Source organism: Hypomesus nipponensis, chromosome 1 (genome assembly GCF_054491055.1).
Source record: "Hypomesus nipponensis isolate SF chromosome 1, ASM5449105v1, whole genome shotgun sequence".
Lineage (NCBI taxonomy): Eukaryota > Metazoa > Chordata > Actinopteri > Osmeriformes > Osmeridae > Hypomesus > Hypomesus nipponensis.
This window is the reverse complement of record NC_140361.1, coordinates 17,698,043-17,725,671: the sequence shown is the minus strand read 5'-3', so window position 1 is coordinate 17,725,671 and position 27,629 is coordinate 17,698,043. Positions and strand designations below refer to the sequence as shown.

The 27,629-nt window shown below is 42.5% G+C and overlaps 2 protein-coding genes across 7 annotated transcripts in view; one reads left to right on the top strand and one right to left on the bottom strand.

The window, feature by feature from the left end:
* znf185 (zinc finger protein 185 with LIM domain) overlaps positions 1 to 1,334 on the top strand; it is a 95,198-nt gene extending 93,864 nt beyond the window's left edge. For all 4 annotated transcript variants that reach the window (XM_084697328.1, XM_084697331.1, XM_084697330.1 and 1 more), the window contains 2 exons: positions 409 to 514; positions 814 to 1,334. In XM_084697328.1, the coding sequence (XP_084553454.1) occupies positions 409 to 514; positions 814 to 915 (208 nt within the window). In that variant the 3' untranslated portion in view covers positions 916 to 1,334. The remainder of the gene's footprint in view (positions 1 to 408; positions 515 to 813) is intronic.
* pofut4 (protein O-fucosyltransferase 4) lies at positions 184 to 27,502 on the bottom strand. 3 transcript variants are annotated; one of them, XM_084697334.1, is made up of 6 exons: positions 27,319 to 27,502; positions 8,289 to 8,412; positions 8,077 to 8,135; positions 5,847 to 6,227; positions 4,929 to 5,551; positions 184 to 4,814 (listed from the first exon to the last, which is right to left on the bottom strand). In XM_084697334.1, the coding sequence occupies exons 1-6, from the start codon at positions 27,367 to 27,369 to the stop codon at positions 4,664 to 4,666; spliced, it is 1,389 nt and encodes a 462-aa protein (XP_084553460.1). In that variant the 5' UTR covers positions 27,370 to 27,502; the 3' UTR covers positions 184 to 4,663. The 3 variants fall into 3 exon arrangements, with proteins under 3 accessions (XP_084553460.1, XP_084553458.1, XP_084553459.1); XM_084697332.1 differs by having other exon boundaries at positions 8,077 to 8,412; XM_084697333.1 differs by lacking the exon at positions 27,319 to 27,502 and adding an exon at positions 25,180 to 25,310 and having other exon boundaries at positions 8,077 to 8,412.
* Positions 27,503 to 27,629: the final 127 nt, after the last annotated feature.

Genomic DNA, 27,629 nt, shown 5'->3' with positions numbered 1-27,629 from the left:
CTGCATTTGAAAGCCTGGTCACTACCACTGCTAGTGTGGCTGGTTATTTAGCCTGACTTACACTGCTTTTTGAAAAAGCTTCGTATGTCCCCTTTCTTCTTCTTGGGTGGAGGCATATCTGATCTACAAAGCACAAAAGGGGCAAACATGTACATGCTGAAGGGCAAAGGGAATAGAAGCGTAGGCAGTGTACTTTTTTATTGTTCCCTTACCTCCAACCCCAGTTTTGAGTCGCCGGATCCACCCCCCCTCTGTGCTCCGGGGCCTCCCACTTTACAAATTAAGCACTGTTGGCCACCAACAAGTTATCAGACCTTTTGTCTATCATTCACGCAAAAAAAAGTTGAAAACTTGTAGATTGATCAGTAAATTAGTCCATTTATCCATCAATATTCTATGCCTTCCCAGGGGTTCCACCTCGTCCCCCTGTACCTACTGTGGTGAACTGGTGGGTGACGATGCCAAAATCACGATCGATCACCTCAACATTTCCTGCCATCCTAGCTGCTTCAAGGTATTGCAGGCTGTCACAGATCTTTATAATAGCAGCAGTCTACTTTTATTTATGTAATATACTGTATATACTTATTCATGGTTTATACACATTTTAGGTCTAAGATTTCATGTCAAATGAAATATTACATGAAATTATATACAGTAGAAGTATTTTAAATCAGAAAGAATATTTAAAAAACAGTTTCACAAGAAGCTGTATGCTGACATATAGTACATGCAAGGTTTAGCTTTATTTAGTAAATGTAAGTAGTAGTATTATCCTGTGCTATAACGTTTTGCTGATTTTGCTGGTTTCAGTGTGGCGTGTGTGGTTGTGCAATGGGAGACCTGCTTTACAATATGTTCCTGCATGGTAAAAAGGTCCATTGTGAGACCTGCTACTCCAAAGTTACTGGCTGAGTCTGGACACTCGTATCCTGCTTTCTTCCCTCGATTCCTTCCATCACCTCCTTTTCTCAATGGGCACTAACAGCCGGAAAGGATTCACTTGGGTTACAATGTTGAATATATGCATCATTGTTTGGCTTAAAGGGGTTTTCACAGTCAGGTCATATTACAGTATACATAGATATAATGACATTTTTATTCTTACATCTGTTACAATTGTCAGTCCTGCTCTGGTAAAACTATGAAGGAAAGAACGTATCTTTCATGCGCCACAATTAAAGAACTGTGAACTGACTGTATAATGTGTGGGTAGTTGGGAGCATTTTATTCTCTTATACAAAAGAACCTATTGTAACTACTAAATGGTTTCCTTCCTTTCCTTTACTTTTCATTTCTTACAAAACCAATAAAATGATTTTTACAAAAGGAAATATGAATACGTAGTCATGTTTTATCAAATAGATTCGGTAATACATGAGTTTAAATGATTGTCAACATCTTCAACGTATTTGTTTGTATTGCACAATTGTTGACATGTTACATTTACATTTAGTCATTTAGCAGACGCTATTATCCAGAGCGACTTACAGTAAGTACAGGGACATTCCCCCCAGGCAAGTAGGGTGAAGTGCCTTGCATAACACAACGTCATTTGACACAGCGGGGAATCGATCCAGCAACCTTCTGATTACTAGCCCGACTCCCTCACCGCTCAGCCATCTGACTCCTGACATGTAAACGTAACGTCTAACGTAATGTCTAATTTGCACATTAACTCCTTGACCAATATGTTTCATAGACATCCAGCCAGTGTTGAATTCAGGGAAGCTGGGGAGGTCCCATAATTGGCATGGAGGAGATCCTGTGGATAAGTGTTACTCCACCTGCGGACACCAAGTCCTCTGACAAAATTTGAACACTGGGTTCAACACATAGCTGTCCTAAACTTACAAATGTTCATTGGTAGATTGCATTTTTGGCGATTTGTCATAACATACATGTTAGTGCACCAGATGGTTCATCGAAGCGAGGTAGCTGACTTCGCCACTCGCTAATTGCCTTTTCAACAAACCAAGTTTGCGTGCTACAGATCTGTTGCTGCTAGTGAGTGCTTTCTGCACAGCTTTCTGTTTGAAAGCTTAAGTGTAACAACGTTTTGGCATGTTGCTTCAGATTTCTACACAATGCAGAACACGTATATTTGAGCGAACAGAGCGAACAGAGGGAGTGGCTGAGAACGATGACGTTGTGCGCTAGTTTGAGTTGTAGTTCAGTCATGGCGGCGGAGAAAGATGCGAGCGAAGCTATTCGGTCCGTTGTGGAAACACTACCGAATATCCATAAATTAAAGCCGGAGCAATAACAATCCTTGCTGAGTTTTGTTGGTGGCCATGATGTTGTGGCCCTCCCCCACAGGGTTCGGGATACGTTTGATTTTCCAGCTACGGCAGCTAGCTCTGTTACAATAGTGGTGAAGGAATTGGCAAACACGAACACTAGCGATTGGTTATGGCAGATCAGAGTGGCTCTAGGCAAATCCAATAGTTTTAAACTTCCACAGAGTACCCGCCCTTAAGGAAGTTAACGCTTGGAGCGATCCAAGACCCTCTGTACAAATGAAATGTACGAGGGTCTGGTTAGGACCAGGCTAGTATTTGACCTCCTTGTCTATTCTTTGTTTGTCTATGGCCGCACTGCAGCTACAATTGTAGTGTAATAAACGCTACCGTGTTTAATCGAAGTCATTTTAGCGCAAATACCGTTTTTTGAGCTTTTAGTAATGGACTCGGACTCATGTTGTTTTTATGTTTGAGTCTAAGAGAGTCTATAATATGATCGATAGGCCCATTACTTTCTTTAGTTTTGTAATGTTTTCTAAGCCTACCTCAATTCTGACTTGCTTGCCGACACCTGGAATTCTGTGCCGGAATTCAGCACACAAGAGCACGCAAACATGGAATTCTGCGGGCACGCATTAGTTTGTGTTTTAGATTAAATTGTGTTGATATTACAAGCGTTGATTGGGATAGAGTGTTGTGTTTCTTCTTTTTTCGCGGGATTATCAATCTAAATTAATGGGTGACTAATGAAGTAAATTGTTAAAACTCAAATTTGAGATTTTACTGGGACACAGCAGATTTATACTTGGGCACGTGCCCCAGAAAAAACGTCTAGCCCCTGAACTGCCTATTTTTAACACAGTGCGCGCACACAGCCGTGGTAGTCGTGCACATGCGCTCAAATGGAGCAACGTGAGCCAAGGGGCAACCTCCAGGGCTGAAAAATGGGTCTTAAAGTGCAATACCGCCGATGGTCACTAGGGGATGACTCCCATTCAAGTAAAAAAACATTTTCACAATTTTAATTATGGTGTCATTAGCTAAATTCCCTTCTTATCAGTGTCCTGGTAGTCCATCGGAAAATAATTAGATAATTATGTAGATATTAGGCCTCAAAGATCCGTAGATTTGGCGGGGTGGATGGCTTGATTGATAGGTCTACTAGCCAAGGGCATAGAAGAGAAAGGCTGTTAGCGAGGTGGGCGTGCATCGTGTCCTTGGCTTCTCCCGCCCTTTGCCCCTTCCCAACTCCGCCCTCTCGTCCAAATTTGGTCACTTCTGGCTCCAAAAAACAAAGATGGCGACCAGGAAAAAATTGAGGCTTCAAAACGGGCTTTCACAAACCAATGAGTGACGTCATAATAGGTGCGTTCGACATCAACTGCGGCTGCATGAATCAACTGGCGAGAGTTGCCGCTTGCGGGGAGGAATTAAAAACGCCTCCTTAAAGTCAGACATTCCTGCTTCTTGTGGTTTGATGCGTTGACGTCAGTCATGGCCGATCAAGCACTGTTTGCATACTTTATCGCTGACTAACTGCATGGTTGCAAATTTAATTGTTTTCGCATAAGAACTTGCACAAACCAGTGCACTGAAATTTGTCATTTAATGTATTGGGCTATGTTAAACTCTTTCTCCAACCTGCATATTGATAACAACCAGAACTCAATTAAACTTTGTCTTTCCGAAGAGGCAGACTAAAACCCGTCAAAGTTGTTGTGTGTTAGTCTGGTTATGAAATAGCTGTGTTGTCATTAGAACCTGTGCAGTTGCTCTTGAGAAAATGTGCTCGGCTACACACCCAGCTGTTCTCAAATTGATCTCACGGTACTTTGATGGATACGTCACAGTGACCTAGCCTTAACGCTGTCTCAAGTCGGACAAAAAGTCTAACTAGAATTCACTGCTTCAAGTCAGCCGGCTGCGGCTACAGTCTATGGTAGGAGCCAATCTAGCGCATTCATAAATCGAAAGTTTCAATTATCGCAGCAGATTAATTTGATTATTCACGACATAAAATTAGGTTTTCATTATTTTACTTTAGTCTTCTAAATGACATAAATGCCATAAGGTAAGCGAAAAAGTAGTATTGCCTGGCATTACTTGATTGAGAAGTAGTATTGGCATGGCAACTGTCGCAATACTGATGGCGGTGGCCATGGTAGTCATTTCGGACATGGTTGACAACGAAAAAAAACGGTTTGCTCCCGAAGAGAAAGGCAAATCGCGCAAGTAACGCAAAGCAAAAATATATCTTGCAGTGCAAAAAAAAAAATGCTTTTGGTGGGAACACACCATTAGGCATAATGTACTTATTTTTTACTTGACTTTGCCTAACCTGTATGACAAAACAGTCTTGAACAGTGCAAACTCTGTGGTACATTGAAGGCACTCCAGGTGCTAAGCATCCCCAGTCAGGGTCAGTGTTGGCCCCCAGCCATCCTTGTGGAAATCTCCTGGATGTGGTGCCATAGCAGCTCGGGGTTTGACTCATTGTGTCTGATCAGTGACTCCAACCCTTCAGCCTGCTCTAGGCTCTGCCAGTAGTCCTGTGGCCACATCTGCAGCCAGCTACACACACACAAACACATACTGGTTAACTGCTAAAATTAGGAATACTATGAAATGTAATGGACAATTCACAAGATGCAAATTATTGGCTCAAAGGCCAGTGGTTCCACATACCTGTCATTGACAGGGATATCCTGGAGGTCGCCGTACCCCGGGCAGGGGAGAGGGCACCCCATGTGCCTGTTATTGGCCATCTTTGGCTTAGGGGTCTGGTTCTGCTTGGGAGCCTTTCGATAGGCCCGTTCGGCTGCCAATCGAGCGTTGTCCTGGTCACACACATAGCACTCAAACCCGTTGAGGTAGTTGGGCCTGCTCATGTCATTCACGCCCCACTCCCTGCTTTCTATTGCCTCTAGAAGACGAGAGTTGGTAACACGGCTGGGGTGTTTAAAGTCTAGATATTTCACGTATTCCTTGTCGTTCTCATCCAGGGCTATCAGATAGTCAGCCAGGTCCTTGGGTGAGGGGAAGTCATCGATGAGGATGACGGAGCAGGAGTTGGGCATCCAGTCCTTCACGGAGGGTGAGCCACGGTACACAGGCACGCTGCCCTGGTGCAGCGGACGCCACAGCTTCTCCGTCATGTAGTCGTGGCAAAGGCCGTTCTCCAGTGCCAAGTGGAACTTGTAGCGCGCCACAAAGCCCATGAAGCGGGCGTCCTCACCTGTGGCTGTGGCTGTGTCCTCTAAGCTCTCCGGGAGGGCCTTGTTGTTTAAACACTTACCGTATGAGTCCACCTGGGTGGAATGGATCGTAAGCGAGAGGAGAGACAGAAGTGAAGAGAGAAGTGGAAGAAAATTGGGTGAAGAGAACAACAAAAGAGTGTTGTGAGAGGAGAGAAAGGACAGGAAAGTAAAACAAAAAGAATAGTCAGAAAAAGACAGACACAAATTAGCAAGACATTAAGAGTTATACACACAGCTTTAAAATGAACATTGCACAACATGTCTACTAACACACCAAATGTCAATGATCTTGCTGAGCTCTCTTTCTAGATTTTGCGCAATCCACACTCCTTAGCGAGAAACCTACCTTGATATACTTCATGAGTTCCTGTACGTATCTGTCCCTGTCAGAGGGAACATCACAGTGGGACTGCATGTAGAGCACTGGAGCCAGACCCTGCTTCCTCCAACGGTTCTTCTCCTCCAGAGACACGGCCACGGGCTGCAGCAGGTACTCTAGCGAGGGGAGCCACTGCAAGGTTAGGGGGTAGTCCGAGCCCCGCCGGAAGGTGGCAGTGTAGTTGAAAAGGCGGATTCCCGGTGCGTGAGACAGGAAGTAGTTGTTCATGGGCGACTCCTCGTGGAACAGTGCCCAGGTCTGGTGGCGGAGGCGGGGGAGGGGTGCCTCGTACGCTCGGAAGTCCGTCCCGTAGAAGATAATTGAAGCTGTGCGCTTATACAACTTGACCTTCCATGCATAAGAAGTTCAATATTAAGATTGCTATAAACTGACATTTCAATTCAATTCTGTAAGAAATACAGGTGCATCTCAATAAATTAGAATATCATCAAAAAGTTTTTTTTTTTTCAGTAATTCGATTCAAAAAGTGAAACTCCTATATTATATAGATTCATTACACACAGACTGATATATTTTAAGTGTTTATTTCTTTTAATTTTGATGATTATAACTGACAGCTGATGAAAACCCAAAATTCAGTATCTCATAAAATTAGAATATTGTGAAAAAGTTCAATATTGAAGACTCATGGTGTCATACTCTAATCAGCTAATTAACTCAAAATACTTGCAAAGGCTTCCTAAGCCTTTAAATGGTCTCTCAGTTCGGTTCAGTAGGCTGAACAATCATGGGGAAGACTGCTGACTTGACAGTTGTCCAGAGGACGATCAATGACACCTTGCACAAGTAGGGTAAGACACAAAAGGTCATTGCTAAAGAAGCTGGCTGTTCACAGATTGCTGTATCCAAGCACATTAATGGACATTTTAATGGAAGGAAAAAATGTGGTAGAAAAAGGTGCACAAGCTACAGGGATAACCGCAGCCTTGAGAGGATTGTGAAACAAAGACCATTCAAGAATTTGGGGGAGATTCACAAGGAGTGGACTGCAGCTGGAGTCCATGCTTCAAGAGCCACCACGCCAGATGTATCCAGGACATGGGCTTCAACTGTTGTATTCCTTGTGTCAAGCCACTCTTGAACTACAGATGTCAGAGGCGTCTTACCTGGGCTTAAGACAAAAAGGACTGTTGCTCAGTGGTCCAAAGTTCTCTTCTCAGATGAGAGTAAATTTTGCATTTCATTCGGAAATCAAGGTCCCAGAGTCTGGAGGAAGAGAGGCACATAATCTAAGTTGTTGAGGTCCAGTGTAAAGTTTCCACAGTCAGTGATGGTTTGGGGTGCCATGTCATCTGCTGGTGTTGGTCCACTGTGTTTTCTCAGGTCCAAGGTCTGTGCAGTCGTCTGCTGACCAGCTTTATGGAGATGCGGATTTCATTTTCCAGCAGGACTTGGGACCTGCACACACTGCCAAAGGTACCAGTACCTGGTTTAAGGACCATGGTATCCCTTTGCCTGCCAGCAAACTCGCCTGACCTAAACCCCATAGAGAATATATAGGGTATTGTGAAGAGGAAGATGTGAGACACCAGACCCAACAATGCAGAAAAGCCGAATTCCGCTATCAGAACAACCTGGGCTTCCATAACACCTCAGCAGTGCCACAGACTGATCGCCTCCATGCCACGCCTCATTACTGCAGTAATTCATGCAAAAGGCCAAGCAAGTATTGAGTGTTGTACATGTTTGTACTTTTCAGTAGTCCAACATTTCTGTGTTAAAACTATATATATGTTAATTGGTCTTAAGTAATATTTTAATTTGATGAGATACTGAATTTTTGGTTTTCATTAGCTGTCAATTATAATCATCAAAATTAAAAGAAATAAACACTTGAAATATATCAGTCTGTGTGTAATGAATCTATATAATATAGGGGTTTCACTTTTTGAATGGAATTACTGAAATAAATCAACTTTTTGATGATATTCACATTTATTGAGATGCATCTGTAATATGGTTGTCACATTTTGTGAAAGTCAAAGTCACTGACCTCTGTCGAGAAAATGTAACTTTGTTTAAAGGCATGGTAGGTAAGTTTTGCAAAGCTAGCAATTTTAGCTGGAATTTGAAAATATCCCACCCCTCCAAAACACATGAACGTGCTGCCTGACAACTGCCGGGAAGACAAACAAGTAGCCAGTCCAATCATTGCATTTAGTCCGAATTGTCCTACCTTTCTGTTGCGTGTGACCAGGCAGGAGGATGTGGCACAGTCTATGCGCTCCGTGTCACCTGGAAAGTGAGGGAAAAGGCCAGAGCTCCACCAAAGGATGATTGGCAACTCCTTGTTGCCACGGGAGTCATTGTTGCCGGGGCCACGGAAGGAACTGACTGAAGCAAACCCTATATCAGAGAGGGTGCTTTGTGGCTTAAACGCACTCTCACCTGGGGAGTCTAGAAGGTCTAAGGCGGGTTCTTGGAGGTCCTGAGCACCCGAACCGGGAAGGGTGCCCAGGACACACAGCATCCCCAAACAAACACTAGCCGCTAACCTGCCCTCCTCAACCATCTGAAACAGACAAAGTCGAGCAGTGAGCAAAATATTGTATTGTTGTACCGCACAGCATTTTCACCCCTTGTCCCGCACATCACATATTGAGAAAATGTCCCGCATTTTCATCAGTCTGTTGGTTTTAATGATCATATTACAGTGTTTCCGCTACGTTGATTTTTCCGTGGCGGCCCGCCACGGCTAAATTTCTGCCGCCACGGTATCAGAAATAGGGCTGTACAAAATCGGACAGACCTGCCCCCACTGCAAAGAAAAATCCTAGAGGAAACACTGTACTAAGAAACATACATGCGTTCTTTTGCCTTTTTAAGAAAGCATTTATTTATTCTTTTGAGACGTAGTTTTTCACATTTTAACAGCGCTTCGTCAGAAGTAATAGCCAACAACAGCCGTTTTCAAATCCTATCCAATGGTTGAAAAGATAGTCTGACGGCTGTCAGAATGACCTTGGAGCGGAGATTTGTGTTCCCTGACATGTTATGTTACAACAAAGCATGATACAAATGGTTTTAAGTTAGATAGAGCTAGACATTATATAACTGTTTCAGGTTATGTTTTAGTTTTGGTAACATGGCCCACATTGTCCTGGACAAAAGTAGAATTGTCCCACATTTGTTTTCTTTGATGGTGGTCACCCCAGGCCCGTATTGGCTAATCTGAAGCACCAGGAGAATTCCCGGTGGGCCTATGGAGTCAAATTAGGGTCAATAATTATATTATATAAAATAAAAGCAGTGGCAGAAAAATATTTGCAGGAGCAGAAAAATATTTGCCAGAGGCGAACGCATCAGTGACACAGGTGGGTTAATTACAGTTTAATTACATAATGGAACATGCCAATAAAGTTTTATAGTTAACCTAGCTACATAGGCTACATGAAAGACACCTTGCATCCCCGAGTTTCTTAAGTTCTATATTTAGTTCATGTGGTCGCTGCTAATGTCAACACTTACTAATATGGGAAGAACAGGGTAGGCTAGCTGGAGGTTGACGTTCAGTATCCAATTGGAATTTTATAAGTGGTCACAAGTTGGAAAACAATGTTAAGTGGGCTACTTTATGCAATCATTAAAGGTCACATGAAATGCTGTTTTTGGATGTTCTCTTATAGGCCTAGTGGTCCACTAATACTGTATCTCAAGTCTCTTTCCCGAAATTCAGCCTTGGTGCAGAATTATAGCCACTACGAGTAGTCCCACAATGAGCTTTCCTCAAAACACGCTGTTTCTGTGTCTGTAGCTTTAAATGCGAAATGAGGAGGAGAGAGGCGGTGTTGGACCGAATTCTCACTCCCCCGCAGAATCCCACTCCCCTACGCATGAACGCGCACTGCTTTCCTAGCATATTGCTAGTTGAAGTTTTGACAAACCAAGGCGATTTTTACAATGTTTAGCCTAGGTTCCCTCGTCTTAGGCTTTGAGGAAACTGTCAGTAGGCTAGATCATGTTTCATTAAAATATAAGTTATGTTGTGCTGCACTTGAGAGCCTATACGATTTGTATGTCGTGCTACTTGTAAAATCCGAATGATTGTCTCAAAAAAATAAACGTAATTTGGAGCTGCACTAGAAAAACGATGTTGATGTCAATGTTGTGCAACACTGTCCTATTATCGTAATGAGGGTAATATGTGAATGATGTTGCTGTTCTGTCACTGTCTGGTAAAAGCGAGCATCCTTTGTATTCATTTGTACGAATCACTTTTAGTAGATTCACTTTTGATTCTTGATTATGTTGTACTTGCTGTTATAGGCTACTTACTAAATGCACTATATGCCAATTGTAATAGAATTGTCTGGTACATGAGTATAGCTACATTATTTTACAAATGTAGGCTATATAAAAAGGCCCCTGCTCACAGGTCCCTCCTACCAGAAATTAACTTCTACTTCCCTCTCAGTAAACTACTTGCCACACAACTGTTTTGTGTTTACAATCATATCCATTTTATAGATCCTGCTTCCCACAGCCTAGTTTTGTGTAGTGAAAAACATCTAATAAATGATGAAACTTTGATTGGTTCCATCACATTTATTTTAAACAAAAAACTATAAAGATATATTTAACAAAAGGTAGAAAAAAAGAAAGAAAGGGATAATTTAAATAAGAGTTTTATTATGTCCTGTTGGTCTTGGCTTTTTGGGCACAGGGATGATGGTGGATAACATCCTACCTGCCGAAATCCTCCCCCCCTCATATCTTGGGACCGTAAGATCTGACACCCCCCCAAATTATTTTGGTGGCTCCTCATGCCCTGTAAAGTGTACCATAAAAAGCTTTTAATACTAGTTGCAAAAATGCAAAAGTTAGGAGGGGAGTAGGATGTTGGCAACACTGTTATTCATACCTGCCGAAATCCTCCCCCCCTCATATTTTGGGACTGTAAGATCTGATACCCCCAAAAATCATTTTGGTGGCTCCTCATGCCCTGTAGAGTGTGCCATAAAAAGCTTTTGATACTAGTTGCATAAGTGTAAAAGTTAAAAGGGGAGTAGGATTTTGGCAACACTGTTTTTCATACCTGCCGAAATCCCTCCCCCCCTCCCCCATATCTTGGGGCTATAAGATCACACCCCAACTATACGGGGGATGAGGACAACCTGGATGGTGACACTAACTGGGTGATAGCTTGTCAACTGGTATTGAATACAATAATGTTTTCACTACTAGAAACATTTATAATGAAGCATTGGTATTTCTTTGTATAAGTGGTCATGTTATTATAGTTGACAGTGACAGTTTTTGCCATTCCTAATGTTTGATCATTCATTATCATTCCACAAATTAATCTTAATGTTTATCCAAAATCGCAGGTTGGCTGTGACAGCTGCCTCAGAAGGTTCCATATCTGTTGTGCTAAAATCCAACTGAGAGGAATATGTCTGTGCTGCCTGCCGTATATCCCTGACCTGTTGTCATGGTCAAGCCTCAAACTTGTGAAAACTATATTTTTCTACTTTTTGTTATTATAGTTTTTTGTTTAGAAATCAAATCACCAATCAAAATGTCATCATTTATTAGATGTTTTCCACTAGCCATTCACAAAGGGAAGGTCCAGGCTTGGCTTTATCAGGTACTAGAACCAAGCACTGTACATTGCAAGTTAGAAGATACTTACAAGGCTGTGGGAAGCAGGATCTATATAATGGATATGATTGTAAACACAAAACAGTTGTGTGGCAAGTAGTTTACTGAGAGGGAAATAGGAGTTGAATTCTGGTATGAGGGACCCGTGAGCAGGGGCCTTTTTATATACATTTGTAAAATAATGTAGCTATACTCATGTAACAGACGATTATATTACAATTGGCATATAGTGCATTAAGTAAGTAGCCTATAACAGCAAGTACAACGTAATCAAGAATCAGAAGTGAATAGTTCTACTAAAAGTGATGTGTACAAATGAATACAAAGAAGAATGCTCGCTTTAACCAGACAGTGACATAACAGCAGTCGCACATAATTCACATATTACCCTCATTCCGATAATAGGATAACATCGACTTCAACATGGTTTTCAAGTGTAGCTCCAAACTACGTCTATTTTCGTGAGTGAATCATTTGGATTTTACGAGTAGAATGACATACAAATCGTATCGGCAAAAACTTGTATTTTGATGAAACATGAATTAAATATCCTACTGACAGTTTCCTCAAAGTCTAAGACGAGGGAATTTAGGCTTATCGCATTGGTTCGTCAAACTGCAACTAGCAATACGCTATGAAGGCAATGCGCGTTCACGCGTAGGGGAGTGGGATTCTGCGGGGGAGTGAGAATTCGGTCCAACAGCTGTACCATGCGCTAATGTTTACAACGGATGTATCGCAATGGCTCGTAGACCCGTAGCTGTAAGTGCTTCGAATTTGCCCACTGTCATCTGATAACCCTGGTTTGCAGAGCTGCACACTCAGTCATTTCAATGTGGGGAAAGGCGGATATCGCGCGCGCCATAACAACAACAGCAGAACGTTATCCACATAACAACGAAGCCAACACTGCTATGGAGGACCAAACCTGCCATATTTAAAAATGAATGAATGAATGAATAAATAAATGTCCACATCCATGCATTTAGACATAAATAAATGAATACATGTACTAATTAATGCACAATTGTCAATCAATATTACCTTATAATTTACATGTATTTATGTATTTATTTGTGTATTCATTTATTTATTCATCTATTCATTCATTTATTAATTCATGTGTTCTTTCATTTATTCATTCATTTATTCATTCATTTATTCATTCATTTATTCATTCATTTATTCATTCATTTATTCATTCATTTATTCATTCATTCATTCATTCCTGTATTTCTTCTTCTCAATATGTTAATGAGTTGTGTCAATCAAAATAGGTAGGCGGTATTTGACACACCATTGGCTAATCGTTTTCCACGCTTTGTATTCGATTATGTAGCCTTACATCCATCCTTGCTGTCATGGACAACATAGCCTACATGGACAGGCTGGCCGACCTTGTTGAAAATAAAGATTTAATTCACCATATATGATATTTGGATAAACAAACATGTTATAAAGATTTTACTACGTAAGTTGTGGGCTATCACTTAACACCCAACTTCACTATGCTGACCGGCCAACCAGGGGCCCGTTCGTCGTAAGAGTTGAAGCTAAGCTAATCCATTGTCCCTTTAGCCCGTTAACATTAGCGGGCTAACTGAGAACCGCAAAAATCGGTTCGTCGACGGCTGATCCGCATCCAAATCATGTGGTTAATTTCAATCTAGCTAAACTTATCAGGGCAAGTGCACGAGCACGTCCTACTTCAAAAAGCAGGAAAGGTCGATCACCAAAACCGTGATTTTCTAACGGTATGATGGCGGAAAAGAGGAAAGAGAGAGCGGTGATATTCTCGCCATCTGAGCAAACTAATATAATGAGTCTCTACGAAGACGCATAAGCATATTATCATGGCTAAGTCAAACACCGCCACCACTGCCAGAGCAAGACAGGCATCTTGGCAAAAAAATTGACGATAAACTAAATGCGTATTTTGGTAAAATGGCTCATCTTTAGTGCCTTATTACCCCGATCAATCAGATCACATTTCTTTAAATGTGCCTGCTGGCAGTAGGCTTAATGGAAATTAATCATTGAATGAGATCTTGCTAGCGAAAATTATGATATCAACTTTTTCAGAATAAGTATAAAAACAAGGCCAAAGAGTATAATTTATACGAATTCATAGACACTTATGAGGATATATGTAGGCCTACTGAAAGCGCATGTACTAGGGTGATATCAGGTCAAATGGGCCACTTTTTGGTAAATCGTTTGGGACAATAATACAATACCATATATGCCTTTTGCATGTATTTTTATGATTACTAATGACTGTTTTTGATCTATTTTTTTAATGATGTAATAAAATATAATTATTTAGGCCCTACAGTTCTTGAAACATCAGCGGTGCCAACTTTTTTGGCACAAGCATTTTCAGGTAAAATGGACCAGCTGTTCAGGTAAAATGGGCCAGTGAAACTGCAAAGGGAAATTGTAATTTATCATCAAATTTACTTTTAAAACACAGTTGCTTATACAGCCACAAAACATTTAAACTGCATTAAACAAACATTCATATGTGCCATAATTTAAAAAAAATTATCCTGAAGCCAAGACTCGTCACAGTTCCATATATATGTGACGATGTGCCCTCAATACCCAGCTTTACCAAAAGGCTCTCATACTGGTTAAACCACTGGCTAACCACCTCTTTGTTGAGTCCAGCAGCCCGTGCAGACAGGACCTCTGGCTTGCACATCCAAAGCTCTGGGTTGTGCTTTAGAAAGTTCTTAAACCAGTAATATCCGGCCCTCCCTGCTGTCTTGGAGAAACCAGAAATGTTGTTCTTGGCTGCAAAATCAAAGGCCACTTGCCAGACATCACGTTTTGTGAAGGGAAACCCCCTCTGCGCCAATGTGTTGAGGGTGGCAGCAAGCTCCCTTTCTGCCTCCTGTGGAAGGTAGGGCTTCTGCCCTGACACATGTTCACTGCCAGTCACCTTTCCACTGATGCGTCTTTGCAGTGTTGATTGCGGCACACCCCATGCTCTTGAAAAAGAGGTGCACACTCACTGTAATTCCTTTCTTCTCTCCCTCCATGTATTAATCTAAGGCCCCCTTCATCCTCTCCTCTTTCCACAGATTGTAATTGTTTGGCCTTCCTTTCCATCCCTGTTTTATCATTGTATCCTTTCCTCTCTGGTCCTTGCTCCTACTCTCTTTTCTCTCTCTTTCCTTCTCTCTTTCTCCTCTCCTCTCTCTTCCTTCTCCTTCGCCATACTCACTGTACATAAAATATCTACTACCATTATTACGGTTGGGGGGGTCATGGTGTGACACACACACACACCCTCACACACACTCCAACACGTGTATGTGTGTTTGTGAGTGACACAGATGATGGCCCATTTTATCTGAAACCATGTTGCCCATTTTACCTCAGTGGGTTAAGGTAAATTGGACCACCAAGAAAAACATAACTTTTTCAAAAAATATGTTCATATACCAAACTAACAACATTATTTGTGATTGATGCCATCAAGGCAGATATGCAGTTTTTTATGTGCATGTTAAAAAAAAAAAAAAAAGATTTATCATCCTTATAATAGTTTAATTAGATTTGGTATGCCAGGCTACTTACCATGCAGCGTTCTGGTGCAGTATTGTTTGAATTATTGGCCCGCCCACCATAGCAACCATAAAGCAATCAAATCCCCTGTTACTTGTCAGGGCTGGGATCCCCAAACCTTAAATGGCCCATTTTACCTGATATCACCCTATATATGTGTATATGCATGTAGGCCTATGTGTAAATCCCTCTTTGATTTCATTGACTGGGGCATGGCCAGGAATATGATCAATTGATTGATCAGCTGGTTAAGCTCCAAGTACACTTTTCTTACACCAACGCATGCTGTGGCTTTGCCAATGTTTTCTGCATCGCCTATACTGTATAAAAATGTAGCCTACCTGACGCGAAAAACCTGAAGGCTATGCAGAGAGTCTGAAGCACAGTAAAAGTTTCAAGTAGCTTTATTGTCCATTTCTTCACGTCAAGACATAAGAAGGAATCTATATGACGTTTCCCCACTCTACCACAGTGAAACATAAAAAGCACAGGCACAACAGATAAGACATTTCTTAGAACATAGCGTTACATATTCACATACAGCAGCATAAGCTCATAAAGCATAGCTTGCTGCGGCGTGTGATATTTGCAATGTACGGCCCAAGAAGGTCTTGCAAATAAATGAGTCCTTGTCAGCTGAATCGATATTGCTCAAACAAGAACTCATCCGTGTGAAATAAAGGATCTTGGCGATCGTGAAGAACTCTATTGGTATGGAAAGTTAATCGAACTATATCTCCTTGGTCAGCTGGGTCTCTCAAAAAGGGAGCTGCCAATTATTTTCCGGGGGTGTGGCAAGCTTATCCAGCTACACTTAAGTTAGCCTGCTCTCGAGCAGGTTAGTGCTAATTGATATGTTACTATGGTGATTTATCTAAACTTGCTTCTACGAACCAAAAATAGGGGCGTGTTTTATTTTAGCCTGAAAATTAGCTCGCTAAACTGCTTAGCGAGCTACGACGAATACCCCCCAGGTGTTTACCCCGATAAAAACGTAAACATTTTAAAATAAAAAATCTTGATTGTTGATTGTCAAACCAACATATTTGTCCTGTGTAAGAGCGAGATAGACAATCTGGCATAAAGCCCCCAATCAAGCAGAAGAGAAATTTGTGAAGATTGACGACACAAAGTTAATCATCGAAGATGAAAAGTAGCTTAGTCCTAAATGGAGTCGTATGCCCCATAGCACATATTTTACAAAGACTACGGCAACAAAAGCCAAACGTTGCCACGTTATGTTGGGAATGGGATGCCGTTGCGACGGTTATTGTTGGAGCAACAAGTTGCCTAAATAGCCTGTAGCCTATGCCATGTTTATGTACATGTCAGCTTTACATGTAGAAAAGAAAATCTCAGAGAAAGTGAAAGGCTTGGTGACCGGCGTGGAAAAATGCGCGTCTAGTGTGAACAGCATCGCGCCATTCGTAGTATATTGTGGCGCTCCAGGGCGCTTCGCAGCCAGTGTGTCCCAGGCGTTACCTAGATTGAATCTATGGCTCTGGATTGATCGCAATGTCTGAACATCAGTTTCCACGCCTACTGGCCTCCTCTCATTATCATATTGGGAACAATGAATGAATGAATGAATGAATAAATAAATAAATAAATGAATAAATAAATGAATAAATAAATGAATAAATAAATGAATAAATAAATGAATAAATAAATGAATAAATAAATGAATGAATGAATGAATCAATCAATCAATCAATCAATCAATCAATCAATACATAAATGAATACAAAATAAATAAATACATAAATGTAAAATATATGTAACTATTGATTGACAATTGTGCATTAATTAATATATATATATTCGTTTATTTCTGTCTAAATGCATGGATGTGGACATTTATTTATTCATTCATTCATTTGTAAATATGGCAGGTTTGGTCCTCCATACACTGCGTTATAGAATGTGTATTTACACACACTTGATCCTATCTACCTTTACATTAGCGACAGTACCTCAGCTGATAGCTGCAGAGCTAATGATACAGCCAGATTCTAAGGGTAGCAAGCTAGGTAGCCTAACCATATAGTGAGCAACAAATTGATATAGCGTTAGTTGACTTAGCTACTTGTCCGAGGTGTGTAGCTGGACCAAGGAGTAGGCTACTGATCCAGAATTTAATTTCAGACGGTCAACAAGGCCAACTTTGTATTGGCTCAAGTTAAGGAAACAGTGGTGGCTGAAATGTTTGGCGCAGACATGCATAACTTTGAGAGGTTGTGTCGTAAATAACCGTAAAGCTGTTGGTGTTATGGCGTGCGTGATATCCACCTTTCCCCTCATTTAAATTATTATGAGTGTGCACCTCTGCAAACCAGGGTGATTAGATGAGAATGGGCAAATTTGAAGCATCTTACAGCAACGGGGTTACGAGCCAGCTGAGTTACTGTCGCTAATGTAAAGGTAGATGGCATCAAGTGTGTGTGTGAATACAAACGCTGTAACGCCAGTGTTGTACACTTCTTTGTTATTTGGATAACCGTAAAGCTGTTGGTGTTATGGCTCGCGATATCCGCCTGACTCCACATTGAAATGACTGAGTGTGCACCTCTGCAAACCAGGGTGATCAGATGAGAATGGCTAAATTCGAGGCATCTTACAGCAACGGGGGCTACGAGCCATTGCGATACATCCATTGTAAACTTTAGCGCATGTTGCCGCCCCTCTCCTCCTCATTAGCATTTACAGCTACAGACACAGAAACAGTGAGTTTTGAGGAAAGCTCATTGAGGGACTGCTCGTAGTGGCTGTAACTATGCATCAAGGCTGAATTTCGAGATACAGTATTAGGGGACCACTAAGGCCTATATAAAAGCATCCAAAAACAGCATTTCATGTCTCCTTTAAAATAGGCTACTGGTTGTGCAGAGGCTCCTTGTGACGTCTGTTTATGTGTGGTTGTCTGTCTGATATATTGCGGCCTTCGAAAATAATCTTGTTTCAATTGACTTTATCCTACTGGTAAATGTAGCAAAACACTGGTGGTGGCGATGCATTTTACAATGGATACAAAGAGCTTTTAAGAGTTTATAATTTGCATAAGATGTAGGCTATTATACAGAAATTGTTCATGGTATAATTAAATAACTGTATATTTTTTACAACTTTGTCAAGTGAGAAGTCATCTTCTCAACAGACTGCAGTCGGGATTGGAGCAGGCCTCAACGACAGCCCATGGATCTGGATTATTTGGAGTTCATTTGTTCAAGTAAAATGACTCTGATAACCCCACTCTCTGCTCACATACACTTCCCACTGGAGGTAGATTTCATGGTCTTTGTTCTATGTGGCTTGATAATACCATAGCATTGCAGATATAGACAACACTTTAAACTGCATTTTCAGACAATCAAGGAACAACTTGTTTACCTAACCATGTTTTTCCCTTTTTTTTTTTTGCTGGATTGTGCCACCCCTAACACAGATCACTTACAAGGGCCATCAGGCTTTTGAATGAACATTGATATGGACATTAATACACTGTCGACACTTCTCACTAGTAACTTTACACACTGTCACTTTCAGCCACTGGTTGCACTTTCAGCTACTGGTTGCATCAGCAATATTGCACTAATTGTAGGTAACACTTTTCTTAGGTAGCTTACGTTGTATATTATATGTATATTATGTGTATTAGAGGTTTATTATACCGTTTTGTATATTATTTTTAGTGCTGTCAAACGATTAAAATATTTAATCGCGATTAATCGCATTAATGTCATAGTTAACTCGCGATTAATCACAATAATCGCACATTTTTATCTATTCTAAATGTCCCTGATTTCTTTTTGTCCCAATCTTTTTTCAAATGTTAATGCTCTTATCAACATAGAAAAGTGGTTCGGATTGCTTTGTGCAAATATTTTTTTTATTGAAAACAACATTGCAATCGCCTGGCTTTGACGAGGGGGCAGAGAATTCGCATCAGCTGTGTGCTTGGCCATCAAGTGGTATTTCAGACTGGACGTGCTGCGATGATAGCTCAGTTTACAACGACAAAACACACAGATCACTGGTCTTGTCAATAGAACCATTTGGCAACTTTTTAAAAGCAAACTTTCCATTCAGAATCTTATTGGCATCCATTTCGGCATCTCGCGCTCGTCAACCACTCAAAACGTAACGTTAGCCTACTACCAGAGAATGTCTAATATCCGTAAACGGGCTCTGCTACTACTCTTTAGCCAGCTCGCAAGCCAAACGAGTGTTTGGCGTGCCTGTTTTGTTTCCGGTCTAGCTAGATCCGGTGTGGTGTTGTAGTTTTTCTAACGTCGGTAGTTGTTGCAACAGCATGTGAAAAAAACTACAAAGTTTGCTAGGCCAAAAAGAGCGTTAATCGCGCGATAAAATAATTGACGCCGTTAATTTGGGTTTGCGTTAACGCCGTTAATAACGCGTTAAACTGACAGCACTAATTATTTTGTATATTATTATTTTTTATTTTGGCTTATCATAGGTGTAATCTATGTTCTGAGTACTCATATCATGCTATGCCAGGTTGTCTTAGTCTTAACAGTTTCAGTGCCCAGTCTGACCCTGTGTTGTTCTTTTCATTTGACAATTAAAGAAGGTTGGTCAATCACTGAAGTAACAGTACTAACCCTCTTTTTAAGATCGTGCTATATCACTAATCTCATTTTAAAGACTGCAGTTATAACTAGGCCGTACATTTAATGTGCAACTCTTACTTGATAGAGTAAGGTTAGCATTATGTGAAGTTGTTTGCAATATCTATCCTGCATAACCAGCATGTAAGAGGAGAAACATACTTTACTCACACAATCACACACTCTCAGAGCACAAGAGAAATGTGAAGGTTATGAATTGACAAAATAAGTTACTCAAATCAAATGTCTGATCTTATTGATGTGAATGATGATGACTGAATATTGGCTAGGAATCAGGGGTAGCTAGGACAGGGCTCCAGACTGCGACCAAATAGTCGCATTTTGCGACCAGTTTGAGACAATCCGATCATTTTTTACAAGCACTCGCGCATGTGCGACCTACAAATTTGGAATTTATTGGGTGTGCATAACGTCAGCACACGTTAGCAACGACGCATAAATACGACGTTATATATGACAGCGATATCAGCGAGCCCTCAGTATTAGTACCGTAGCTAAAACTCTAGGAAAGTTGAGGCTATTTTTCGCTAGGTACCTATAAACCTAGCTATAAGTATTGGAAAGTTTAGGCTATTTGTCGCTAGGTTCCTAGGACAAACATGTCTTAATCTGCCAGACAAGTGGGTTTCCCTTCGTTCTTTTGGAGAGCAGTTTCACGAGCCCTTCTTACCCTGTGTCATGGAGCCGAGCAACTAAATACTCATTTAGCACTAGCGTTGCTACTGTATCCCTGCCTCTGTTTGCGCTGTTACTGTATACTTGGCATGTATCGTGTCGTGGTGTCGGGGGACTGATCGAAAAGCGCATCATACATTAAAGTCATTTAGCTAAGACTTGCATGTACAGTAGCCTATGTAATGTCACATTTAAAAATGCATTGAAACTCAAGCTTACGTGGTGCGTCGCTGTATATCGGTTATAAAAATGTCAGTATAAAACGGACCCATCTGCAACCAACGCAGGCACACCTCACAATTTCCCCAGAAATTGTACCAGGGGCGATTCTAGGATCAGACCTTTACAGACCCCAATAAGAATGTGACATGAATACAGTGACTTGCAAAAGTTCTAAACCCCCTTGTTAATATAAATGCCTAATTTCACTGGATAACAATTAATACATTTATTTATTATTATGCAAAATATTGAATTACTGAAAAAAAATAAGGATGTCCCTTTCTTCATGAACTACCAGCATCAGGTCTAAAATTGCCACTGAATTGTACCCTCTCTCTCTAGTTACATTAATAAATGCATTGCAGGCCAATATAAGGTGTGCCCCTAAATGTTCTGCTTGCGCTCCTTAAATTTTCAGTCAGGGGCTACTGTGCTCCTAGGAAAAAAAAGTTAGTCTGGAGCCAAGCTAGGACAAAGGGGTCATGGACCCGGTATTCCCCACTATAGTCTACATATTTAAGTTTTAAGATTCCTATATGTTTAATGTATGCACCTTCCGCCAAAGTAAATTCCTTGTCTGTGCAAACTTTCATGGCGAATAAAACCCTTTCTGATTCTGATGTAATGCAATGCAGATGTACACACCGCCCCCTACCGAACAAGATGGGTAGCTCGGTCAGCAGGGAGCTGAAGAAGAGCGGCTACTGACATCACTCTGCTGCGCCGCTTAGAATGCTTTTTCGTTCATTGTGCATTTCTTGAAATGCATTTGAATTGTGGTCACGATTTTGCTGCCACATTCTTAAAAGGAAAATGCATTTCTGGAAATGCATTTTCATTTGAATTTTGGTCGCGATTTGCTTCCATATGAGTGGGCCTGCAGGTTAATGATGACGCGATTATCTTTCGAGTCCCTGGACCCGCCCCCGACAGGCACCTTGCTCAAAATAAAAAACATCAGATATAAATGGTTACAGAAAGCGCAAAGGCGGCAATGAAAAGTCCAGAAAAAAAAAACCTCTAGAAATGACATTTTTCCTCAAAACAACAAATGAAGACGACGAGACGGCCGGTGTTACGTCCCAACTGGTTCCCAATTTAACTGGTTCCCCAGCTGTGCGTGCACCTATCAGTCTGCCACTATCACCAGATTCGTCACAAATTCACAAACATATTACTGGCGATTTTCAAGTCGGATCTCATATTTGCTGCGGCAAATATGAAAGTAGGCCTATGGGCTACGTGCGCACGCACTACATTAGACTACCATTCGCGACAAAATAAATGGAGACAAAATAAAACATTTGCAGGCTCGCATGAAGTGGGATTCGATTGTACTCGAGCAAAAATACGTGCACCCGAAAGTCCGTTGATTTACACCGCGAGCTATACCAGCTGAGTGGTTATCCAAATGGTTACGTATTTGTCAACTACGTTGGCCTTCAGGTAACATTTTGATTTGGCTTATTCTGAATTAACTGGTTCCCATAGACACTACCCGAATGTAGGCTACAAATTAGGGTTGTTTGGAGGCTATAGCCGTATTTACCACGACATCAAAGCTCCTTCTGACACCACATATTAAAAATTCATACTAAGAACGTCGCTGCTAACCCAGACAATACTATCAAAATACAGCAGTCATCCAGGCCGTGAAGTTAAGTAGCTAGCTAGAGATCGAGTTCAGGGTACTTGTGCTGTGTGAGACCCTGGCCTTTGTTTACATAATTAGGGTCATTGTCAGCCGCGCCTTGCATATTTAAGGCGGCTGGCACTCAAGAGGCAGCCTCGTCTGGCAGCCTCGGCGCACAAAGACTCAGTCGAACAAAGACGGGGAGTCTACTTGCGGGAGTCCACGCCGGGGGGGCCGGATCACCTCTTCTGATAAGTTTCAACCTATTCATATTTAGATTATATCCTACCTTGAACATTTTCATAGCTACCATGTGTTTCTTTAGCATTCCTGTTCATTACACTACCCGTAGACGTGGATATGTCACAAAGTATATACGGTCAACTTCTAACCTTCACTACCCATCCAGATCTTCTCCACCTGCCCTCTCTCTTTCTTTAGTGCTCTGGTACGGCCAGTCTGCTGTGAACAAAGCAGACTTCATCCCGGCGTTTGCATCCCATGCTTCTCTTCATGCCCTTGCGCTGACAGAGATGTGGATCCGCCCCGAGAACACTGCAACACCAGCTGCTCTCTCCGTCAACCACTCCTTCACTCACTCACCCCGCTCAACCGGGCGGGGTGGCGGGACAGGTTTGCTTCTTTCCCCACATATTAAATACACATCCACACCACTCTCTTTTACTACCAAATCATTTAAACACCATTATGTGATGATAACTGATCCTATCAAAGCATGCTTAATTGTTCTTTATCGCCCACCAGGACCGCTAGCTGACTTTGTGGAGGAGCTGGACATGCTCCTCAGCGTCCTCCCAGATGATGGAACCCCCCTGATAGTCCTAGGGGACTTCAACATCCACTTCCAAGGAACGCAGGCTGTCGACTTCTTGTCTCTCCTGACGTCCTTCGACCTGACTTAACCTCTGTAACCCCACTGCACATTTCTGATCACTACTTTATCCAATTCTCTGTCTCTCTCCCTCCAACTCCTCCTACTTCCCCTCCCCTCGTAACTTTCCGGCGCTCCCTATCCCCCTACCATTTCTCCTCTGTTGTAACATCCTCCCTACCTCCCATTGATGAGTTCTCGTCCCACCCCACTAACACTGCCACCGACACCCTGTTAACCACTTTAACTGCATCACTTGACTCTCTCTGTCCCCTGTCAACCAGGCCTGCACGATCTTCTCCCTCCTGCCCATGGCTTACAGATGTTATTCGTGAAGAGCGGTCCACCCTTCGAGCAGCTGAGAGGAGATGGCTCAAGTCCAAATACCGTCTGGACCTTGATAAGTATCACTCCCTCCTTAAATCCTTCTCTTCTCACATAACTGGTGCTAAAACCCTCTACTTTCTGAACATAATTAACTCCGCTTTAAACCCCCACAAACTTTTCTCTACCTTCTCCACCCTTCTTAACCCACTTCCCCCACCCCCCCCCCCACCCTGACAGCAGACGACTTCTCCTCCTTCTTTGAGGAAAAAGTCTCCGACATTAGCAGTCGGTTCCCTAAACCCACCTTTCCTACCCCCTCACTTTTCATGACTGACCCAACTAAATGTCTAAACTCTTTCTCTCCCCTGTCCGAGTCAGAGCTCTCTGACCTCATTCTCTCTCATCGCCCCACCTCCTGCCCCCTTGATCCTGTCCCCTCCCCTCTCTTTCAAACCATCTCCCCCTCCATCATAACATTTCTGCTCCATGTCCTAAACTCCTTTCTTACCTCTGGCACCTTCCCCTCTGCCTTCAAACAGGCCAGAGTTACCCCTCTACTCAAAAAACCCTCCCTTAACCCTGCCGTCCTCCAGAACTACAGACCGGTATCACTGTTACCCTTCTTTTCTAAAACAATTGAACGTGCTGTATCTAACCAACTGTCTAACTTTCTCTCTCAGAACAACCTGCTTGACCCCAAGAGTGCCACTCCACAGAGACTGCCCTCCTTTCAGTCACCACTGCCCTCCAGTCTGCCAGAGCGGCTTCGAGGTCATCCGTCATCATTCTGCTGGACCTTTCTGGAGTGTTTGACATGGTTAACCACCAGATCCTACTCTACAGACTTTCTGAGATGGCCATCACTGGCACTGCACTCCAGTGGATCTCATCCTACCTGTCGGGAAGATCCTACCAGGTCTCCTGGGGAGGCAAACTGTCTGACCCTCACCAGCTCTCCACTGGTGTCCCACAGGGCTCCGTCCTTAGACCCCTCCTCTTCTCTCTGTACACCACCTCACTTGGACCAATCATCACCTCCCATTGCTTCTCCTACCACTGCTACGCTGACGACACCCAGCTGTACCTGTCGTTCCCCGACCGATCCGGGGATCTCAGCTAGGATTGAGGCCTGCCTCGCAGACATCTCCGCCTGGATGACCGAGCACCACCTCCAGCTGAACCTCGCCAAAACAGAACTTCTCATCATCCCGGCTAAACCCTCCATCTCCCACGATCTGTCAATCACCCTGGGATCTGCAACGGTGACCCCCTCATCCTCTTCCAGGAACCTTGGGGTTACCATGGATGACGAGCTCTCCCTCACGGCCCACATTGCCACAGTCTCCTGGTCTTGTAGATTCACTCTCTACAACATCCGGAAGATCAGGAGATACCTGTCTGAGCACTCCACCCAGCTGCTAGTCCAAGCACTGGTCCTCTCCAAGTTGGACTACTGTAACTCGCTGCTCGCTGGTCTCCCAGCATGTGCAACCCGCCCTCTTCAGAGGATTCAGAACGCAGCGGCCCGCCTGGTTTACAATCTACCCAGACGCTCCCATGTTACCCCGCTCCTCATCTCTCTCCACTGGCTACCCATCAACGCCCGTATCAGATTCAAGACCCTGGTACTGACCTTCCGAGCAGTGAACGGGACTGCACCCGTCTACATCAAGTCTCTCCTGCAACCTTACACCCCAACCCGTCACCTACCTTCTTCTGACAACCGCCTGGTGGTCCCACCGCTCAAGACTGCCCGGTCCCAACACAAGGTCTTCTCCTGCATGGCCCCCCAATGGTGGAACCAGCTCCCCACCTCCATCAGGGACACTGACTGTCTCCCCACCTTCAAGAAAAGGCTCAAGACGCACTTGTTCCGGGAGTACAACGGCACTTAAGAATGCTTGGCTGGACTTGTTAGTTAGTTTCCTCCAGGATCACAATGACTCTTATTGAGTGACTTGTTACTCTTGTAGGTTAGATATAACGAAGTTAAGTCTTGTACTCGCTGTAAAATATTTTCCTGTTGATTGTTCTTCTACAGGTACAGTCCTGCACTTTTTGTGGTTCATGTTGTTTTAATTTGTAACTTGTATAACTGCATGCTCTTATGGGTCTTCCCTTTTGGCACTTGTTTAGCTTTTTTACAATGTATGCTTCATGTTTTGGCTGCTTGCAATGTTTGGGACTACCTCGTTGTTATGATCAGTGACCTATGCTCTTTTGTAAAGCTCTCTGTTGGAAATCGTTTTGGATAAAAGCGTCTGCTAAATGCATAAATGTAAATATGCGTAAAACAACATGGAAACATTGTTTCCTATGCGATTTGTGTAGCCTATGGCTAAGTGTTTCTTCGCTATATCTTTTGAAATCAATTCATTTCATAATTGTATATTCTGAACAAATGTAGTGAGCACTACATTACAACCATTCACACCATAATAAATGGAAGCTAAGAAAATAAAAGATTTGAGTGGGATTTGATCCCACGAGCAAAAACAGATGGGTTGTTGTTATCTGTTGCATTACACCGCGAGCTACTGAAGCACATGGGAGACTCAGTCACAAATTTACTAAGTACGTTGGCCTTCAGGCAACATGTTGTTTTGGTTCTTCTGAATCAACTAGTTACCGTAGACACTACCCGAATGTAGTCTACTCATCACGTATTTGGAGTTGTCTCTAGGCAATTATATTGCCTAGAGACATATTAACCACGATATCACAGACCCTGACACCACATATTGCAAAGTAATACTTAGATCGTCGCTGCATGATATAGAAACGTGGGCATAGACATGATCCTACTTCTAATGATGGCAAGGTAACCCTAACAGGTAACCAGCTGTTTTGGATGAACCCCAAACCAAGTAACCCCAAAAGATATGTGGCGTAATTAAGGGTCTGTGATATCGTGGTTAGTATGGCTATTGCCTAGAGACAACTCCAAATACGTTATGAGTAGCCCACATTCGGCAAATATGAGATCCGACTTGAAAATCGCCAGTAATATGTTTGTGAATTTGTGACGAATCTGGTGATAGAGGCAGACTGATCGGTGCACGCACAGCTGGGGAACCAGTTAAATTGGGAACCAGTTGGGACGTAACACCGGTAATGCTGGGGACACACCACAGGATAATCGGGCCGATTTCGGCCCTTCCGACAATCCTAGGTAACATATGTCCCAATTATCTCGATGGTTCCGCAGATTTTATCAGATGTTCCCTTGGTGTGAGGTGTGTTAAGAGTGACCACACACTGTAGAAGCAAAACGGCTAAATCTAGGATTTTTTGTCCGCATGTTTGTGGTGTCTCACAGTTTGAAAATCTTATAAGATTAAAAAAAAATCCCATAGTGTGTCCCCAGCATAAGATAACGTTGTAGTTTAGAGCAGTGCAAGATCCTAGCGGCCGTGCAATACAACGTTGTCTGCAAACCACTGTTCATGGATCAAACTTTTTCTGTTTGCTGCTAACAGTGAAGAGCCAGGCCCAGTAACGTTACCAAGCTCCAGTCGAGCCCAACATACCAGAATGGGCAGATAGGATTATCATTGCGTAAAAAGAGAGAACAGTGCACTATTGCAGACTTATATTTTGAGGTTTTAATTACATTATTTTAATATAGTCAGTAGTGAACTAAAGTGGGCCGGTCAAAGACATGAAACTCCAGGACAATATGAGTCTCACTCCGGCCCTGGTCACCCGTAAACTAGCCTATGTAGTATTGTGTTTTCCGTTTCTAAACGCGATTATATTATGCAAAGTAAGTAGTGTAACTTGATATCGGTATAGCTGATACATGGTGTCACACTTCAGAACGATAAAGGATATGGTATTTTATCCTACCATGATCAACGATGTAGAAACCGTAAGAAATGTTTTGATTGAGCCGACCATTTGAGGTCGGACAGGAATTTTTGGTACCAGCTTCTTCTTTTTCTTTGCATTTGCTACAGGCAAACGTCGAATTGCATATTGCTGCCCTCTGCGGTTTGGGTAGACTCACTGCACTTCAGGCTTGACCTCGACAACATGTTTGGCACCCACCAACTCGTCATCCTCGGTTCCCTGTGCTAATTTAATAAACTTGTACAATATTAGCCCACCGACAACAGAACTGTAGTGTAGGCCTACCCTATTGTCAGATCAGTGCACTG

Bases quoted from the DNA above. Each gene is read 5' to 3' on its own strand.
- pofut4 (XM_084697332.1), bottom strand. From the start codon at position 27,369: ATGGTCGGCTCAATCAAAACATTTCTTACGGTTTCTACATCGTTGATC. The intron at 6,228-8,076 runs GTAGGACAATTC...TATGCATGGAAG, and splicing joins TGGTCACACGCAACAGAAAG to GTCAAGTTGTATAAGCGCAC. The intron at 4,815-4,928 runs GTATGTGGAACC...GTGTGTGTGTAG, and splicing joins GATATCCCTGTCAATGACAG to CTGGCTGCAGATGTGGCCAC.